Consider the following 16083-nt stretch of genomic DNA (forward strand, 5'->3'; position numbering starts at 1 on the left):
TGCTGGATGTTCTTAGTTCAGCCTCCAGGGTTTGCAAAAAAAAATGCAGATATGTACACATATACTAGAAAAAAATATTATAAATTGTACAAAATAGTTTTTATTGACTTTTCTGCAATTTTAAAAAAACTGCAATGGGTGTTAATGAATATTTTATTTCTGATCTATTGCATAGCCTTTGAATATTGACCAAAAGAATGAGAGAGAATTATTTGAGTTTGAAAGACTATAAAAGATAGATATTTGCATATAACCTTTTCTATACTGTCCAAATCGCATTCGCCCTTAAATGCCAATAGTCCATTGATAGCGACATTTCACTTATAATTTTCCGGTAATTACCATGTAATCATCATTCAGCCTCCCATATTACATCAGACAAAAAGAGGTCATATGAACTTCTTCTGGTTCCTGATTTATTGCTTGGGTTGACCACATGATGTCCTCATGGCTCAGGCTTTGGAATGAGTTGTTACCAAAATGGCTAGAGTAAAGAGGAGACATTGTGCAGAGATGATAATTCTTCAGCACATAAATTTACATATATATTGGTGGTACTGATACTGTTGCTGTCACATGATGGTGATATTGAAGATGATTAAAAGGAAAAATAAGGATAGATTTGCACAACGAACAGAATTTTTTGAAAGGTTACCCAGCTGTTATCCTGGCAATGAAGCCATTGCAAACAGTATCTAGTAAATAATTAACTGCAATAACAGTATATGAAGTAAAGTAGCCATGGAAACTATTTGAATTAGCATTACAGGTATAAAAAAAATCTTCAGGTACACAAATATAATTTGGTTTGCTTTCTCCCTTCCCTGGGGCATTTTCAAAGCTAAAATGATATTTCAGTGATTTACACTGGGCAGGGTTTGAAGCTGCTTGTGTAGCAAAATTACCTGACCATTAAGTGATATAGAAAACATAACAGAATGTCAAACAATGAACTTTTGTTGAGCTGCATGGTGAACTTCCACCTGCTTTTAAAATACCATTTTTTAAGGAATTACTAACATCTCAATACTGTGGAACACAGCATGGAATTGTCTCTTATTTTCTTTTGTTCTCTCTCAAGGATGAAGCCAGCAAACAGCAGTAATGATGTGGCAATGGACACTTTAGATTTTGATCGTATGAAACAAGTGAGTTGGAATTATTAGCTTGATGAATATTGGTAGAAGAAATGTTTATTAATGGTGTTCAAACCAGGAAAAAATGACAATTCTGTTCAGTATTTAATACAATGGCAGAGTTGGAAGGGACCTTGGAGGTTTTCTAGTCCAACCCCTTGCCTACGCAGGAAACCCTATGCCGTTTCAGACAAATGGCTATCCAACATCTTCTTAAAGACTTCCAGTGGTGGGGCATTCACAACTTCTGGAGGCAAGCTGTTCCACTGATTAATTGTTCTAACTGTCAGGAAGTTTCTCCTCAGTTCTAAGTTGCTTCTTTCCTTGATTAGTTTCCACCCATTGCTTCTTGTTCTACACTCAGGTACCTTGGAGAATAGCTTGACTCCCTCTTCTTTGTGGCAACCCCTGAGATATTGGAGCACTGCTATCATGTCTCCCCTAGTCCTTCTTTTCATTAAACTAGACATACCCAGTTCCTGCAACCGTACTTCATATGTTTTAGTCTCCAGTCCCCTAATCATCTTTGTTGCTCTTCTCTGCACTCTTTCTAGAGTCTCCACATCTTTTCTTCATCGTGGTGACCAAAACTGAATGCTGTATTCCACGTGTGGCCTTACCAAGGCATTATAAAATGGTATTAACACTTCACGTGATCTTGATTCTATTCCTCTGTTTATGTAGCCTAGAACTGTGTTGGCTTTTTTGGCAGCTGCTGCACATGGCTGGCTCATATTTAAATGGTTGTCCACTAGGACTCCAAGATCCCTCTCACAGTTACTACTATTGAGCAAGATACCACCTATACTGTACCTGTGCATTTCGTTTTTCTTGCCTAAACTCTTCACCATTGAATTTCATTTTATTAGATAGTGCCCAATGTTCAAGTTTGTCAAGATCCTTCTGTATCGTAAGCCTATCTTCTGGAGTGTTGGCTATTCCTGCCAGCTTGGTGTCATCTGCAAATTTGATGAGTTCCCCATTTATTCCCTCATCCAAATCATTGATGAAGATGTTGAAGAGTACTGGGCCTAAAACAGAGCCTTGGGGTACTCCACTGCATACTGCATCCCTCCATGTAGATGCAGTTCCATTGAGGAGTACACGTTGAGTGCGGTTGGTCAGCCAGTTACGAATCCATCTGGTGGTGATACTCTCCAACCCACATTCTTCTACTTTATCTAGTAGTAGGTTATGGTCTACCTTATCAAATGCCTTACTGAAGTCCAAGTAAACTATATCGACGGCATTCTTCTGGTCCATTAATTTTGTCACATTATCAAAGAATGCAATAAGATTTCTGCTTGCTTAACTGAAAATTCAAGAATGGAGCCTGGAGTTGTTGTATCAAGCTATGTACCTTAGCTAAACTAAGCTATGTTTCTTCAGAGGGCCATTTGGGCAGAATTGGCTATGAAATGTCTGTCTCACAAAGAAATGAATCATTTTCATGACCTGTGAAGGCAGTAAAATGAGAAAAGTTGTGGATGCATGAATTGTTTTCTGATTCTCTCAACCTAGTTAATAAACAAACCATTCCTAAGTGCTATGGTTCCACAAATAACCTACCTGCTTTATACAGTATTGAAGTCAGATCTTTGGTATATCTAACTCAGTACTGATACCAGTTCTCCAGATGTCAGGCAAAGAGAGAGCAGGGGATGAATCTGAATTTATTTATTTTTTTTGCATGCAAAGTATTTGCTAAGATCTGTGTCCCTCTGACCCTGCATTAAATGTACAAAAAGAGAAAGCAGTAAAACATGCCAGCATGAAATTCAAGATTGTCTTCTATTTTCTGTGTAGTGAAGGGCATTTCCCACCCCAACAATAAAATATGTGTTTTCTCTATAAACCAGGTTTGTCTCAGCTGGCTCTTACTTTCAAGTTCAAGAAGTCTTCATCTATTTGTAGTGTTTGACATATGCATAGTTATTCATCATGTGGGCTTTCTGTGCCAAAATAATTCCAAGGGAACTCACTTTTCAGTTTGTTATTATGCAAGTCAAGTAAACCTAAAAGTTGCTTAACTTCAGTACATCATCTTTCTGAATAGGGCATTTTAACTCTATTTGTGTAGTGCAAAAGTTCAAATTATATTTACAGAAATATTTGGGAGAATTTTATTTTTACCATTTTAAGGGACTTGGGCCTTTACAGTGTCGAAGAGCATTTTTCAACTGCCTTCTGTTTTTCTTTCTGTAGGAAATATTGGAGGAAGTTGTAAAAGAATTACACAAAGTAAAAGAAGAGATAATTGATGGTAAGAAGCTAAGAAGGCCTTAGCTTTTTTTCATTGGCCTGGGCTAAGGGATCAAGATGGAGTCCATTTCCTGTCTTATAAATGTTAATTTGGTTAACGGTGTTCATCAACAAAGACAAGCACAACAGTTTAATCCACCACACCCTTTCTCAATAAACTGCATTCCAGATGTTGGGACAGTTGTGTCTCTCATCCCCAGTGAGGAGATTACGAAGCTTTAACTTTGTTGTATGTGAGAGATGCAAGACATTGTCCACCCTGTCAGGATTATATCCATTTAACGGCTATGACTGTCTGGCTACCCTCTTTCCATTGCCCACTTTTAGGAAAGTGGTAGATAGGAGAATCTTCAACCTTCAATTTTAGTTTAGCACAAGAAAAAATGTAAGATTTATCGATTAGTTTATAAGACTCAGATTTCCTGAGAAGTCAGGTAGAAAACACTGGAAGCAGTGTGGGGTTTTTTCCCCAGCTTCATCTGAAACCTTTTATGATTTACACACCAACTAAACATGCTCAGTTAGCTTTCACAAAACATGGAACCAGGCTTCCCTCCTAGATCTGTATTTGTTCTTGCAGCAGCTTTAGACATATCTTAAACTCACATTCAATATGGGTTGTTGGAGAGGAAAACAGATACCACTCCAAGATAACACAGAATGAAAGATTGCCTTTCAACTTGTTAACTGAACTCAGGATTTGGCATAAAGGGAAGTAAAAATATATTCTGCCATATTATAATTTCAATCTGTTTAAGATCAACTCCTGGGGACTACACGGACATATCTGTGCAGTTTTCTGCAGTGACATTACAAACATGGTTTGACTTCCAATGCTTTTTATTTTTTTAGTTTCTTGATGGTCTCTTGTTCAGGTAATCCAGGTGTAGTCAAGCTTAGCTTTTGAAATCAACTAAGGTTAGTTAGGTGCAACCATTAATGTCACAGTTTATACAGAGGCTTTTCAGAAATCAGGGAACTATAAAAGCATAAACCAGAATGGAATGTTACAGGGTTGAAAAATTAGCAGGTGTGGTTTTGATAAAAAGTGATGGAGGCAATTCTTATTTAAAATAAAATAGTGATCTGGAAGTAAATTTGCTGTCACTATGTTTTGAGATGTCAGAATGCAGGACAGGCTTTCTACTCAACTAGCATATAAAGGTGATACTTTTCCTAGTGTGGAAGAAGAGTGCCTTGTCTCACATACTACCTGCTCTGCATTGCTACACTAAGGAAACATACCAGACTAAGGAAACATACCCTAAGGAAACATACCAAACATTGGAGACCAATAAAGTTGATGTGTAATAGACAGCAAGAGAGGAAATTCCAGGCCACTTAGGTGCTTGTGTCTTCTGAATTTTACCAGGAGCTAATCTGCTCAACCTTATTTTTTCTGTGCTGCTTCTGCTGTTTCAGACAATTCTCATGAATTATTTGATGGACTTTAGATTAGGCATGAGATTGTGGTTATCTTTTCTTTTGTAATAAGCCATGGCTTATATCTTATTTGATTCTTCTTGTTGTTTTTCAGCAATCAGGCAGGAATTGAGTCGAATCAGCACAACATAATGGCCACGAGACCATCTGGAAGTTGCAAGGGACATGACAAGTGATGGTTCATTTCTAAGTGTACCAAGATCATGCAGAATGGTGAAAGAGGACACCTGACAGCATCTTTTGTTTTTAAAATCCTTTTTATTAGCAGACTCAGCAGACTTTGAAGCTTGCTACTGCCTTGGATTTGCTTCATTTAAAAAAGAAAGAAAAAAGTCTTAAAATCTTTGAAATGGAAAATATTAAAAATTTATCTGGATTTTTAAAATTCATCTGATAATGCACATCAGATTTGGTCAGCCTTTTTGTATTTTGTATTTGCTTATTTAAATGTATGACATTTTTGTTTTTAGTATATTGTAGATAAGGAAACATGTGATCCATTTGCTTTTTATTAGATGATTTCAAAAGATTTTTACTGGTAGTCTGCAGTGTAAATGAAAACCTTTTTGCCAACAGAATCTAATTAATGGCATCAGTAGTTGAGGCCAGAAGATGCCAGCTGTCAGCCAGGAAGTCCCTGGTCTCAAAACTACCACAATATTAAAACGGTACATCGGTGCATCACAGCATCTGTGCTCATACTGGTAATAAATTGTTCATTGTCCATGTGGCATTTGTGGCATTGATTGGCTTTTCTTTCAGTTCATTCTTGCAATAGATTTGGGCTCATAATATATACTTTTCTACTTATTAACAACAGGGATGGCCAACTTGGCAATCTTGACCAGCGATGGCATTCCAAAGGAAATGGCTATGACTATGTTTACACGTTGAATGAAGCCATGGTTTATTGACTTGTCCGAATTCACACAAGATGTTATACCAAATTAAGGAAATCTTATTATGGTTTCCATATTGTGTAAACCCAGGTCTTTATCTGACCTCTGGTGGTGCTACCAGAAATACAGTTAGAGAAATAGAAAATTCACATCTTCATGTTTACATCTCCTGGCTATTGAAATATATCAATTTGCAAAATTGATGGCTGCAAATCACTGGACCTAGACTGGAGAATAGAACAACTCCAAAGACAAAATGTCTTTCATCATTTTTAAGCATGTCTTCTGTATATAGTGGTTATATTCAGAATTACTAGTATTCTTCTCCCAAAACAAGTTTGCACTGAATAGATCTCCCCATAACACATCATCCAATATTTTGTCATAAATACTGTGTGATAATTAATAGCAAACTATTTTACTTTGCTTAGGCTTAAAATGTATGTTGGCTTGAGCAAACCACTAGAGTTATGTGGAACCCACATGAAAAGTTTTGGTAGTATCCTTGAAACTGTTTTCTCTTGAAATTATATGGAGGTTTCTCCTGAGCAGGACCCTCAAAAGTCTCCTTCGACTTTCACTTGATGGGAAAGTCAGTGACCAAGCCTAACATTTGTGTCCTGAATATATGATTTCTTTACCTGCCTTGGACTATAAAACATCCATTGCTGATTAGAAAGAAGTAATAATACTGTGCATCTCATGTTGCTTAATAACTTACAACATGGGGGTGGGGGTGGGGGTACTAGATAAAAATAAGTGGAGCACTGGCTAGGTTTTTTTTATAAAGTTTTTTGGTTCCTTTGAAAACTTTGATTTTTTTAAATGTGGAAGCACCTCCAATTTCACACTTCAGGAGCTATGTGACTGCTGGGGTTGTGTTTTTTGTTTGTTTGTTGGTGGGGGGGTGAGTTGTCATATCAAGAGTATATAATATAAATTTCAGAATAATGAACCATGCATCTGAGGAAGCAGACTGTAGTCCATTTATTATGTGATAATAAATACATTCATCTTTAAGGTAACACAGATTTTGTTGCTTTTTTGCTGCAATAGAATAAACATGCTTAACCTGTCTGGAAACTAATAACATTTGTAGTAGCCTAAAAAGAGAATTGGGTAGGTACAATAATACAATACAGTACAATACAATACAGTACAGTACAATACAATACAATACAATACAATACAATACAATACAATACCAGAGTTGGAATGGACCTTGGAGGTCTTCTAGTCCAATCCCCTGGCTACGCAGGAAACCCTATACCATTTCAGACAAATAGCTATCCAACATCTTCTTAAAGACTTCCAGTGTTGGGGCATTGACAACTTCTGGAGGAAAGCTGTCCAACGGATTAATTATTCTAACTGTCAGGAAATTTCTCCTCAGTTCTAAGTTGCTTCTCTCCTTGATTAGTTTCCACCCATTGCTTCTTGTTCTACACTCAGGTACCTTGGAGAATAGTTTGACTCCCCCTTCTTTGTGGCAACTCCTGAGATATTGGAACACTGCTATCATGTCTCTCCTAGTCTTTCTTTTCATTAAACTAGACATACCCAGTTCATGCAACTGTTCTGCATATGTTTTAGTCTCCAATCCCCTAATCATCTTTGTTGCTCTTCTCTGCACTCTTTCTAGAGTCTAAACATCTTTTCTACATCATGGGACCAAAATTGAATGCGGTATTCCAAGTGTGGCCTTACCAAGGCATTATAAAGTGGTATTAACACTTCACATGATCTTGATTCTATCCCTCTGTCTGTTTATGTAGCCTAGAACTGTGTTGGTTTTTTTGGCAGCTGTGCACACAGCTGGCTCATATTTAAACGGTTGTCCACTAGGACTCCAAGATCCCTCTCACAGTTACTACTATTGAGCAAGGTACCACCTATACTGTACCTGTGCATTTTGTTTTTCTTGCCTAAATGTAGAACCTTACTCTTCACCATTGAATTTCATTTTATTAGATAGTGCCCAATGTTCAAGTTTGTCAAGATCCTTCTGTATATTAAGCCTGTCTTCTGGAGTGTTGGCTATTCTTGCCAGCTTGGCATCATCTGCAAATTTGATGAGTTCCTCATTTATTCCCTCATCCAAATCATTGATGAAGATGTTGAAGAGTACTGGGCCTAAAACAGAGCCTTGGAGTACTCCACTGCCTACTTCCCTCCATGTAGATGCAATTCCATTGAGTAGTACACGTTGAGAGTGGTTGGTCAGCCAGTTATGAATCCATCTGGTGGTGATGCTGTCCAATCCACATTCTTCTACTTTATCTAGTAGTAGGTTATGGTCTACCTTATCCAATGCCTTACTGAAGTCCAAGTAAACTATATTGAGGGCATTTCTCTGGTCCACTAATTTTGTCACTTTGTCAAAGAATGCAATAAGATTAGGTAAAAATAAGTTGCCTTATAAATTAGTCTGCCTTTTTTCCATCGAAACCAGTATCATTCACCCTGCTTAAAACATCTTCCCAGAGGTCTTTCCAATATTAACTACTGCTCTTCATGTAATTAGGAATACCAAGCACTGAAGCACGCAAACTATATTCATTGCTCTCAGGCTGTGTTATCGCCATACTTGCACATGACTGTATTAAGAATATACTTGCCTCAATCCATTTTAGGCTGCAATCCTAACCTATTCACCTTGATGATTGTATTAGAGAATATGTCGAAGTAGGTACATATGGGCTTTCTCTTTAAATAACTTAAAAATCATAAACAGAGGTGCCTGCTATTCAATCATTTTAAATATACACAGCTGGGTACTTTGTAACCAGCAGTGCGGAGGTCTGATTTAATTATTGCAACTCATATGCATTGGCAAATTTTTCTGTCTAGATCAGGGATGGGAAACAATGGCTTTTTATGACATGTAGACTTCAACTCGCAGAATTCCTGAGCCAGCCATACTGGCTCAGGGTTTCTTGGAGTTGAAGTCCTCATGTCATAAAGGAGTCATTGTTCCACACCTGTGGTCTATCTAGATGGATAATTTTTATAGTTCTCAGAACCATTGCCCATCACAATAGTATGAGATGAGGAATTCCCACATCCTTGCACATTGCGTAAAAGTTAATTACACGGAGACCTTCAATCTTCACCTACTTGCAAAATTCCTATCTACAGCAGGGTTGTCAAACTCAAGTCATTACAGTGTCATGTGACATATCGGGACTTTTTTCCCCTTCACTAAAAGGGGTGTGGGTACATCTGGCCCGCATGCCAGGAGTTTGACAGCCCTCATCTACAGAGATAGAGGTCTATTGTATGAACTTCCTAGCCATATACTTTGATTTGTAAAAAAAATACAGAGATAGCTACCTTTCTCTTCTCTACTTTCCAAATCTATTAATTCAGGGTCATCTGTGCTCTGGCTGTCCCTGAGTTTTGCATTGCACAGTAGAAAAGAAAAAAGTTTTTCATTAGCTTCATTTGAATATTTCTTCATATTTGGATTTAAGACAATCCTTTGGATTCAGCAAAGTACATCAGCTGCATCTACCTAAGACACTTCATAAAATGCATCATTCATGTTTGGAGGGAAACATTTTCAAGGTGCAGAAGTCCAGAAAGAAAAGCTGGTGTTGGCATCTAGGAAGATTCAGAAACCAATTTATATTTTCTTTTAACCCTTGAATAAGGACTGATGTTATCATCAAAAACAAAGTCCCAGATAACATGAACCCATGACTGGTGTTGAGGTAGGGTGTCATAATATTCAGGTGCTATTTTCTTTACCTGTTAAAATCAATGGGAAACATTAATCCATAATTTCTACCTGCAAAATACTTTGTTTAATATCAGTATATACTTTATATCTCTCTTATTATCAGAAGTTATCCAACGAATCTATAAACATGTCCATGTATTTTTCAGCATTTGTTTAGGATATAATTATTTACAGAGGGTGGTATAAAAGTTGATAACATAAGACTTCAAGTTTGTGCAGCTGCTGGTTTATTGATTCTATGCCAGTAAATACAAAGTTCAGAGTCACATGTATAGGTAAAGCAATCCTAAACTCAACCCATAGCTTTGTGGTGAATTGTAGTTTAAAAACTTATGCCACAATATGTTCTAGACTGTTCACTTGACTCAGAAATAATAGTTGCTATATAATTTCAGTTCCTATCCAAAGTACTACCTGAACTTTATCTGAAAAATAAGATGAGATTTGAAGGGTGGGAGGTTTTTTTCTGTTTGAGATATTCATGCCTTGACTTTTCTGTCTTCAATGGAATCTCCATACAAAAGTAATTTGCATAACCCAATTTATTATGTTTCTGTTTATTATGAATTTATATTAACAAGCGTGTTGTGATATATAATGAATTGGACATAGAAATGCATTCAATAAGGCACTGGAAACACTCCGTTTAACCTGGTTGATGAAATTAGATACATAGATACACAGATATGTAACATGATTGACCAGGGACTTTGGCAGGGAGCAGATAAAAAATTAAGACAAGGTGGAATAGGTGCTTTCTAGCTAGGTATAACATCCAGTGAAATTTGTTCAAATTGAAAGTAATTTGCATTCACAGACGCCTCCTATAGGTAAAGGTTCCACTTGCACATATGTGCTAGTAGTTCCCGACTTTAGGGGGCAGTGCTCATCTCTGTTTCAAAGTCGAAGAGCCAGCACTGTCCAAAGATGCCTCTGTAGTCATGTGGCCTGCATGACTAAATGCCAAAGGCGCACGGAGCGCTGTTACCTTCCCACCAAAGATGGTTCCTATTTTTTCTACTTGTATTTTTACACGCTTTGGAATTGCTAGGTTGGCAGAAGCTGGGACAAGTAACAGGAGCTCACGCCATTACATGGTGCTAGGGATTCGAACCGAACTGCCGACCTTTCTGATCGACAAGCTCAGCGTCTTAGCCACTGAGCCACCGCATCCCTTTACGACTCCTATATGCTGCCCATAAAAATGTTCTTTCAGATAGGCGCAACTCCTACAATATGCTGATAACTTTACTAACATGATGGTTTTATCTGTGATGGAGTTTTGTCTGTTTATAAACTGAAGACTCCAATAATACCAACTACAATGGTTATGAATAAAATCCAGCTATTATATAATACCAACCAATATTTAAAAAAGCTTATAAAATCCACAAAGCAATAAAAAATATCCAATATTAAAATGCTTAGAAGATGAAAATTTGAGTATAAAAATGGTTGTACCCTTAATTCGTTACTACTTCTTAGAACAGGCCAAGGATGGAGCAGTCTAGGAAACCAAAACAACAGCAACAACCCTTCGCCCTAGTTGATTCCAATACTTGCAATAAAGTGTGATTTATTGGCACTACTGTATAAGTTTGTAACTTATGGAAAGCGGATCCTGCAGATAAGCAGGGCACATACCCTGGACTTAGCTACTTATCTATCCAAGGATTTGTCTATTATTATAATAAGCAAACTAAAATTAATCCATTAATCTGCCTTGACAATTAGAATTAGAATAGTTATTCTATGCTACTAGCAAATATCTGACATATTTCTGAATCTCCTTCCAGTACAGGATTAGACCTGCCTAACTGGGAAGTAACAAGAGAATGAGCATTAATAGTCAGATCTTTTCTGGAAAAAGTGTGATTGATGGAGCATTGCTACCTGCTGCTACTACATTGATCTGCAAAGTCAAAGCATAGGGTCAAAGGAGACCATAAGACTGCTCTTTCAAGGGAAGGAAACCTCCATCTACAACAGATAAAATCTTTATCATATGTCAGTGTTTCTCAACCTTCGCAACTTGAAGATGTCCGGATTCAACTCCCAGAATTCCCCAGCCAGCAAATGCTGGCTGGGGAATTCTGGGAGTTGAATCCGGACATCTTCAAGTTGCCAAGGTTGAGAAACACTATCATATGTATTAGGTTTCCCCAACCCTCAAACTTCTACCATTACTAGATTATATCCAAACAAAAGCCCACCAGGCAAGCCTGAACACCTGGTGAATGTGGGAAAATTAAACATACCCGAGTACTTCAGAATTTGCTAATGAAGCAGATAAATGTGGACAATCCACATTTATCTGCTTTCTCATTAGCAAATTCTAAAATTCTATGCATTGAAAAATTGCCAAGGACAGATGTTTTAAATTTTCTCTTTGCTTCTGCCTGGGGAGTTGTCACATAAAACAAACTGTGACTTTGGATGACCTGTTCATGAGAGTCTCTCCTGTTTCTTCCTTTTGAACTACAACCACATGGCAACTTTCAGCCTCACTTCTAACACCAGCTCTGATATTGGATTACAAGGTGTAAAAAGCACAAAAGGAACCAGATCCCGTCATAACTCCATAAACTTCAGGTACCGACAGAATTCTTATTACTTTTTTAAAATTATGAAAATATTGTATTATTAAAATTCCAGGTTGTATCATAATGCAGCATAAATGATTTGTTATACAATAGTCTAATGCCAAGTATTTTATTTCAGCGTATTCAAAGAATGACGGATCACTCTGTAAAACAAGGAAGAGACAAGTTACTAGAAAAAAAGCAGAGAAAAATTTGAGGAAAAAAAATGGGAAGATTGAAAGGGAGGACAAAGATCTGAGGAATGCAAGCAGACTGGATCTAGAGGTCCAGGGGGCTAGAGGTCAGACAAATAAAAGTTAAAGAATGATAAAGATAAAAAGATATGCGTTTGGAGAAAAGGTGATCAAACAAGAATGAGTAAAATGATTTTAAAAAAAAATCAATAGTTTTCAGCTTCTCTCCCCTAACCCTATCTAGGCAATTTACCTGAATAAATTTGAATAGGAAAATAAGACAATTAACAGAGCAGCACAATCCCAAAGTGTTCTGATAGGCAAAATGTACACAATTGATAAAACAGTTACTACCTACTTACTCATAGTAATATTTTCGACCCATAACATTATTCAGCCCTCTGTCCTATTTTATCCTTTGATGAAAGCTGTGGCATCAGTGGTGGGATTCAAATAATTTAACAACCGGTTCTCTGCCCTAATGACCAGCTAGATAGTCGGGGCTCAGTGGTCATGTGACTAGGTGGATGTGGGTGTGGCCAACTCAATGTCACTCACATCAATAGGTGCTTTGCCTTAGTTAGCGATAGCAATAGCAGACTGATATTCCGCTTCATAGGGCTTTCAGCCCTCTCTAAGCGGTTTACAGAGTCAGCATATCGTCCCCACAGTCTGGGTCCTCATTTCACCCACCTCGGAAGGATGGAAGGCTGAGTCAACCTTGAGCCGGTGAGATTAGAACCGCTGAACTGCAGATAACAGTCAGCTGAAGTGGCCTGCAGTACTGCACCCTAACCACTGCGCCACCTCGGCTCTTGTTGTTACAATGTAATAAGGGTTAACCGGAGGGGCAGTTTCTGTAAGCAGGACAATAAAGATTAGGCTAGAAACTACCCCAACATGTTTCCTTCCTGCCTTCCTTACAGGATTAGCCCTGTAAAGTGGAAAAAAACAAAAGGAGATTTCTTCCAACAACCAGTTTTCTGGACTGCTTAGCAAGTTAACAAACTGTTCTCTGGATAGGTGCAAACTGGCTGAATCCCACCATTGTGTGGCATCCACAGGGGGGTTGAAACAGACAAGTTTGTGGCCATCACAATATCACCAAAGCCGCCCCACCCCCATATAGGCCTAGGTAACATGAGGGGTGGAGCTTAGATTGCAATACTGTATCTGCCATGTTTTAACCACCTCCATGGATGCCATTGTGGGGAAGAAAAGTTAATCCTTTCCATTTTACTTAAGGTGTGATAAATTACTGGTAATTTAATTAGTAAGGGGAAAAAAAGCAAGGAGATGGTTTTACCTTGGACCATTCAGGGAAAGCAAGGGACCATTTCTGCTTCCCTTTCTTCATATATTTTTTTAAGATGATACAAACATTTTTTAGCACCAATCAAGTGATGCAGTTGTACCATCTAACTCAGTCTTCCTCAGCTTTGGCTCCAGAATTTTCCAGCCAACAAAGCCATTGCTGAGAATATTAATACCTGAAACCCACACACAGCTAAAGGTATTCAGGCCAGTGGTGAAATTCAATTATTTTACTACCGGTTCTAAGGGCGTGGCTTGGTGGGCTTGGTGTGGCTTGGCGGATGTAGCGGGGGACTGATATGCAAAATCTCCATTCCCAGCCCACTCTGGGGCCAGCCAGAGGTGGCATTTGCCAGTTCTCTGAACTACTCATAATTTCTGCTACCAGTTGTCTGAACTACTCAAAATGTCTGCTACCAGTTCTCCAGAACCTGTCAGAACCTGCTGGATTTCACCCCTGATTCAGGCCTAAGTAGAGTGCTCAAAACACACAAGATGTTTGCTTTCAAATACTTCATGGTAGCAAGGTGATTGCAGATTTATTATTTATCTTTGCCAATCAGAAAGGGAGATTAAATCAGTTTGCCCAATCTGACTCCTAGCTGACAAGCTGGGGCTGTTCTGGACTTTGTAAAAAAAATAAGTACATGCAGTTTCCAGTAAACCACACGATTGGGGAAGGGGGGGGATTTTTAGACATGATTTATACCAAAGAACAACAGTACAAGTTAAAATCTATCCTTTAAATTCAGTGCACAGACTTCAATCAACCCCTGTTTCTGCTGCACCCAGTTCCATGTTTTTACACATAACAGGCTTTTGTCCTTCAAGTGAAAGGTCAAGTTAATTGGTGATAAAATGTAATCTAATGTTTCCAATCAGTATACACTACCTGGAGTGTAACCCAGTTTGTCAAGTTTTTGTGCTTGTTTTTTCTGATTGTTGTAGACCAAACCCAATATCCTGAAGCACCACATAAGTTATTAATTTAAGGGGCAGTGAGCCAGACAAAACAATAGTCCCCCAGAAAGGAATTCCAAGGTTTTATGAATGTTTAACATCTGACCTCTATTAATTCTTTTCTAATGCAATCAGGCTCTTTGTCTTCCTCCATGGAGAATGAGCACAAACTCTGATTTATATTGGCAAATTATTTGATTCTTAAAATGGTGAGTATATTTGCATGACGCCCTGAGAAATAAGCTAGCCACATAAGCAACCTTAGCTATTATGCAGTCTTAGCTGTTATGCAACCTTAGCTGTTATGCAACCACCGTTCCATGTGGATCAGTGGTGGATTTCAAATTTTTTTGGAACCTACTCTATGGGTGTGGCCTCCTTTGTGGGAGTGGCTTGCCAGCCATGTAACCTGATGGGAGTGGCTTGCCAGCCATGTGTTTTCTTTCTTTCTTTCTTTCTTTCTTTCTTTCTTTCTTTCTTTCTTTCTTTCTCTCTCTCTCTCTCTCTCTTTCCTTCCTTTTGTCTCTCTGTCCTTTTTATTTCTTTTTTTTTCATCTCTCTCACTCTTTTTTTCTTTTTTCTTTTTTTCTTTCTTTCTTTCTTTCTTTCTTTCTTTCTTTCTTTCTTTCTTTCTTTCTTTCTTTCTCTTTCTCTCTCTCTGTGTCAGGTCCCAGCCAAAGAAATTGGTTGAGGGCATTAGTATCCATACCCCAAAGCACAATCTTTTTATGTTTAGGGTCAACTTACAGAAAAATGTGACGTTTGAGAAGGAATTCAGTAAAGGTTTAGAAGGTTATACATGCTGCTACATCAGTAGCTCCCAAGCTTTATGCCTTTAAGTGTCGGTGGCAGCAGGGAGGGAGGGAGAGAGGAAGGGAGAGGAGATGGTTTTCAGGCATATACCCACCACTTGGAGAAATGGAGTTTCATGCACTCACGGGGGGGGGGGGGGACCTCTGTGATGAATGAAAGATTTGTAGCAGAGTCGGGGGGGGGGTGAGCAACAACAGTATGGAACAACCATTTCCTAATGTGGTTCCTTCCTAAAGTACTAGCCTTTGTACATTTCATATTAAAAATAGAAGATGTAGAGTTTTTATAACACACCAGCTAAAGTGCTGTTGACTAGCTCAGTGCATTGTATGCAGCCACCATCATTACTGACCACATCTAGGTGTTGTGCAAATTCAGACATTTGGACCTGTTTCCCAAGCCCTAATTTACTTAATACGGGGTTAATAAGTTATACAAACAAAGTCAGTCTCTAATGACAGATGCAGGTAACACCTCCCTGACTTGCTTAGGCTCTCCACTGACTTTCCAGATACTTGAGGTCCAGCTTCAACCTCAGCCACCAAGGTCAATGATCTGACCTTGGTCAGTGAGTGCAACCTATAGATGTCAACTTAAGTCAATTTAAAGAAGAATGAATAAAAGTCAAAGAATGAGATTCAGTAGTGGGGAAATAATTTGCAGAAGGGAGCTGGAAAAAAGTTGAGTTCAAAAGAAGTAAATGGCAAAGAACATTGAATAAATTGGATTTATTAAGCT

General features: G+C 38.2%; 2 protein-coding genes across 8 annotated transcripts in view; one reads left to right on the forward strand and one right to left on the reverse strand.

Moving 5' to 3' along the window:
* EVL (Enah/Vasp-like) overlaps positions 1-5574 on the forward strand; it is a 164543-nt gene extending 158969 nt beyond the window's left edge. For all 7 annotated transcript variants that reach the window (XM_087726316.1, XM_087726298.1, XM_087726304.1 and 4 more), the window contains 3 exons: positions 1082-1148; positions 3342-3399; positions 4936-5574. In XM_087726316.1, coding sequence (XP_087582442.1) covers positions 1082-1148; positions 3342-3399; positions 4936-4973 — 163 coding nt within the window. In that variant the 3' untranslated portion in view covers positions 4974-5574. The remainder of the gene's footprint in view (positions 1-1081; positions 1149-3341; positions 3400-4935) is intronic.
* A 1564-nt stretch (positions 5575-7138) lies between these two features.
* Positions 7139-16083, reverse strand: part of DEGS2 (delta 4-desaturase, sphingolipid 2) — a 29633-nt gene continuing 20688 nt past the window's right edge. Inside the window, exon 3 of the mRNA XM_014059360.2 lies at positions 7139-9490. Coding sequence (XP_013914835.2) covers positions 9344-9490 — 147 coding nt within the window. The 3' untranslated portion in view covers positions 7139-9343. The remainder of the gene's footprint in view (positions 9491-16083) is intronic.

The sequence above is a fragment of the Thamnophis sirtalis genome, unplaced genomic scaffold, assembly GCF_051295495.1.
Source record: "Thamnophis sirtalis isolate CommonGarterSnake01/CBP01778 unplaced genomic scaffold, rThaSir2_p1.2 scaffold_1, whole genome shotgun sequence".
NCBI classification, from domain to species: domain Eukaryota; kingdom Metazoa; phylum Chordata; class Lepidosauria; order Squamata; family Natricidae; genus Thamnophis; species Thamnophis sirtalis.